General features: G+C 29.6%; 1 protein-coding gene across 1 annotated transcript; it reads right to left on the bottom strand.

Moving 5' to 3' along the window:
• LOC109803710 (uncharacterized) lies at window positions 1-2,871 on the bottom strand. Its single transcript, XM_020365395.3, has 3 exons — window positions 1,830-2,871; window positions 567-1,109; window positions 1-278 (listed from the first exon to the last, which is right to left on the bottom strand). Exons 1-3 carry the CDS (start codon window positions 2,730-2,732, stop codon window positions 168-170), a joined length of 1,557 nt encoding a protein of 518 aa, XP_020220984.1. The 5' UTR covers window positions 2,733-2,871; the 3' UTR covers window positions 1-167.
• Between the last annotated feature and the right edge of the window lie 1,302 nt (window positions 2,872-4,173).

Here is a 4,173-nt window from a genome sequence, read left to right as displayed (position 1 = left end):
AAAAATAAATATTTTCATCACTTATTGAAAATGGCAACTACTTCACATGTTATGATAATATGATTTAATGGTAACATACAATTCAATTTGTATTTCGTGAATTTTCTAATGCAACTATACTCGAGATATTACAAATTATGATTGGAGTTTGGAATTTAAATTCCACTTTAAAGACTTAATTCACTAATCTCTCCCTCTCGACAACTACCCACCCATATATACATAGATGAGTTCTTACGACGAGCTGGTAGAACTCTACAACAATCCCTCCTTGGTGACTGCAAAATAAGCGTATGTTTAGTCAATAAGAATATCCATTTCAATGGTCGATAAATTTGTAAAGCACACTATCTATTAACCTAATGAGAAATGGTAGAGAACACACTCTATTACTAGTTGTAAGTCATAAATTTTGATGAATGATACTACTAAATCATGAGGGATTGTTTAAAAGAGAATATAAGAGAAATTGTCATTAACATTCTTTAATGAAAATAAATAAAGAATGCTGATATCTGATTATAAGTTAAATGCACGTATCAGTGTGAGTTTGAAAACATTCTTACCCTTTGCCAACGAAGAGGATCTGGTCTTTTTGAAACTATAATGGAATCAAGGTCCTCTGGTGAGTCTACTCTCCATGTGCAGTGAGGAGGTTTAGATTTGTAACGAGAATAAGTACCAATAATTTGCTTCTTGATGGGATCATATCGTGTTCTGTTCATATAGAAAAGGAAAGCTTTTTGACAAGGGTTTTTGGCCACAGGTCTTGTGTTGAATGAATAAGCAGTGTAATCAGCTCTTTTGTACCAATTTAGAAAGGTTCGTGTTGGCATCTCCAACTCTCTAGGGGACAAAACTCCCCTCGTGACTTGAACCACGAAGCCCCATGAAATAGAGATGGACCAATATCTGTTTTTGTCATAGCAAATTGATTGTTGCATTATGCTACCCGAGTCTTGCTTCACAGATTTCATTAGATGTTGTAGAGATTGTACCCGGTTCAACATTGGGAATATTGGTTGCACCACATCAAGGTGGTGCAATGTCACTAGTGGGGTCACCGGATGTGCCCCCAAAAGGCCTAAGAGGTCCCCATACACATCATACTGCATAAGCAAAGGAAAATACATAGGCACATTTCAATTCCTTAAAAAAACAAAAATCAAAATCACTAAGCATATATCTAAATGATATTACCACCTCCCATCCATTTTATAAGAAACAAATCATAAATCATTTATTTTTTATTAAAATGACCTAAAGGAGTATTATTAAGAAACATTTGATACAAGATAAAAATTTTTAATTTCTGAGAATTATGAATGTTCTGAATAAATCCTGAAAATTATAATTCTTAAAAATTACGAAAATTTGTTTGATTGATCATAAATATGTTTAAAAATATTTTTAAATATTATTTGAAAATGTTGAATAAATAAATAATTATGAAACATTTGATATATGAAAAATATTTAATTTCTAAAAAATCTGACATCGAAAATATTAATTTCTCGTGTCTAGTTTTTGCATAGATTATTTATGAAATTATTCTCATTGTAAGATAAGAAACCAACTTTTTCGAGATAAAATTGAAATATTTATTGTATTAAAATTTTACTTTTACTTCAAATGTTAGTTTCCCACTAATAATTTCATATGAAATTTATACAAAAATCATTCTCAAAAAATAATACTTCATAAAAATGTTATTTTTTAAAATAATAAACTAAACACAGAAAACTCACACTAATTCTCGACATTACATTCTTTAGAAAGTAAGAATTTTTCCATACCAAATACTTTCATAGAGTTAAATAACTAATTACCTGGTGAAACCCTGGTTCCTTGGATAATGGAACCCCTAGTTCTGCCATACAAGCTTGCATTCTATCATCACTACCATATAATCCTGGATATCTTTGCATGCAACGATCTTGCATCTTGGCAAGCTCCTTGGCTAGTGGGTAGCTTATAGCAAATCCTCCACCACCATATGCCATAGCATATGAGAAATGTATGTTTTGAACATGGCTCTCAGATGAGCTCCCAACATAAAAGAACTGAGTGTGGTCGTACTTAGAAAGAATCCTAACCAAATTATCCACAACAAATACCGTGTCATCATCTCCCATCATGAACCATCTCACATCCTTCATCCCAAGCTTCATTGTCTCTGTCACCACCCTTGAAATCCTCAAAGCTGATCTTTGCCCTTGTCTATTTGTATACTTAAACTTAGTGGTGTCCCCAGAAATCCGAATCTCTGGTAAACCTTCGTTTGCTTCAGACCTCACTTTGCTATCTAACCACACCACGCCTCTAGTTTGGTTTGGCTTCCACCATACCTTAATATATTCTTTTCTTATGTCCCACAAATTGGATGAAGCGGCTATCCCAAAAACAATGTGTTCAAGCTTTGTGTCTTGTCTTTGAGATAATTGATCAAGGGGTAGTTCTTTTTCATCTTCTTGATCCTCATCCTCCTTTTCTTTTTTATCCTCTATTGTTTTATCCTCTTCAACAATTGTTCCTTCAATTGTATCTGTTGTTGAAGATGTATTACCACTCATCTCAAGTTGTTCTTCGGTGGTGGCATCTAATTTCTTGAAGGTTGAACAATCTGGCTTGTCCTTGCTTAAGAGAAGAAAATTGGAGGAGTAGAGGATGTATAGTACAATCATGATTAGGATCAACCAAGTGATTGTGCGTTTCTTGGAAGAAGAGTGCATTTGGTTTTGTTCCAGATTCTTCAGTTTTCCAGATTGTTGTTTTACTATTATTGCTCCCAAATGTTGGAATGAAGAAATGTGATAATGAAAAAAGACATTCAAAGTCAGAATTGTTCGGATCACCCTAAAGGAGAGAATAAGAAGGAATTAATTACACTTTTGCTTCCTTTTAAGTGTTTGCATTTCTAAGCGAAGTTAAATGCGGTTAAAATGGACATTGTTTCGATCAATGGTGAAAAATATGTTGTAATAAAATACATAATAACATTATGCAATAACATATATTATTTATATAATATACGAAAATACTAAAGGATGTATAATTGATGGATACATCAAAATAAAATATGAATTTAATAAAATTTCATTACATATAATAAATTATATGGGTATATGTTAAAAGACTTGTAACAATATAATTTGAAAGCATAAGTTATAAAAATTATAGCAACATTTTATTAGCTAACGGTTTATTTTATAATGGTTATTCAATGAAATATTATTTTTAATATATATCCTTTAAAGATATTATAATTATAATCTGATGACCAGTAAAAGGTAAAATGGAATTACAATCATTGAATAATGAATTATTTTAAATTATATTATATTATATATATATATATATATATATATATATATATATATATTATATAGGGTTAAAATAGTAACTTAATTTTGATTTTTTACAATTAAAAAAACTTTTATCTTTTAAAAGATAAAAAAACTATTTTTGACAAGTGATAACTAATTAATGAGTTTTCATTAATAATGAATTTGAATTTGAATTTTCATCTTGTTACTTCACTTCCTCATTTGTTTGAGATAAAATATCAACAGTTGACATTTATCGGAATTTTTATCACCTCTTTTGTTTCATCCTCTCTTTCTACCTATTTTTTTTTTATCCATCTTCTACCTATATATTTATTAATATTTATATTTGAATCATTCTTTTTTCTATTTATATTACTTAACCTTGAGCAAATTTTTCCCCTTACCTTTCATAATCTAGAGTTAAAGGAAATGCCGAAATGGTATTTGCTAAAAGCATGTAGAAGTGATTTTCTTATTAGTGTTTTTTTCTCACTGTCCTCTGTTTTTCTTCTTCTTTTATATATAAGTGTTATTATCTTATATTCGTATGTTGATCTTATCTTCAATTTTTTTTTGTTCTTCTTCTTCTTCTCTATATTTTTTCTTACTATGTATTTCTTATATCCATTTTATGAACTTATTTTTAATTTGTTTTTTTCTATTTTTTTTTTTTTTTTGCATTGTCTCTCTTAGTTTAGCTGTCACAAGTTTAAATCCATCAAATGCAAGAGTGAAAAAATACAAGTAATCATGACCAATATATTTTGTATTTTGTATTTCGTTCTTTTTCTATTTTGTTAACTTTCTTGGTATGCGTTTTGATTTTTACTCTATTGGTCTTGAA

This window comes from Cajanus cajan, chromosome 1 (assembly GCF_000230855.2).
Source record: "Cajanus cajan strain Asha chromosome 1, NIPB_CcT2T_4, whole genome shotgun sequence".
Taxonomy (NCBI): Eukaryota; Viridiplantae; Streptophyta; class Magnoliopsida; order Fabales; family Fabaceae; genus Cajanus; species Cajanus cajan.
Note: the sequence above shows the minus strand (reverse complement) of the source record. Positions and strands in the feature narration are given on the sequence as shown.

Coding starts and splice junctions, on each gene's coding strand:
- LOC109803710 (XM_020365395.3), bottom strand. CDS start 2,732: ATGCACTCTTCTTCCAAGAAACGCACAATCACTTGGTTGATCCTAATC. Junction 1,110..1,829: donor AGGAACCAGGGTTTCACCAG/GTAATTAGTTAT, acceptor TTGCTTATGCAG/TATGATGTGTATGGGGACCT. Junction 279..566: donor ATCCTCTTCGTTGGCAAAGG/GTAAGAATGTTT, acceptor CTTATTTTGCAG/TCACCAAGGAGGGATTGTTG.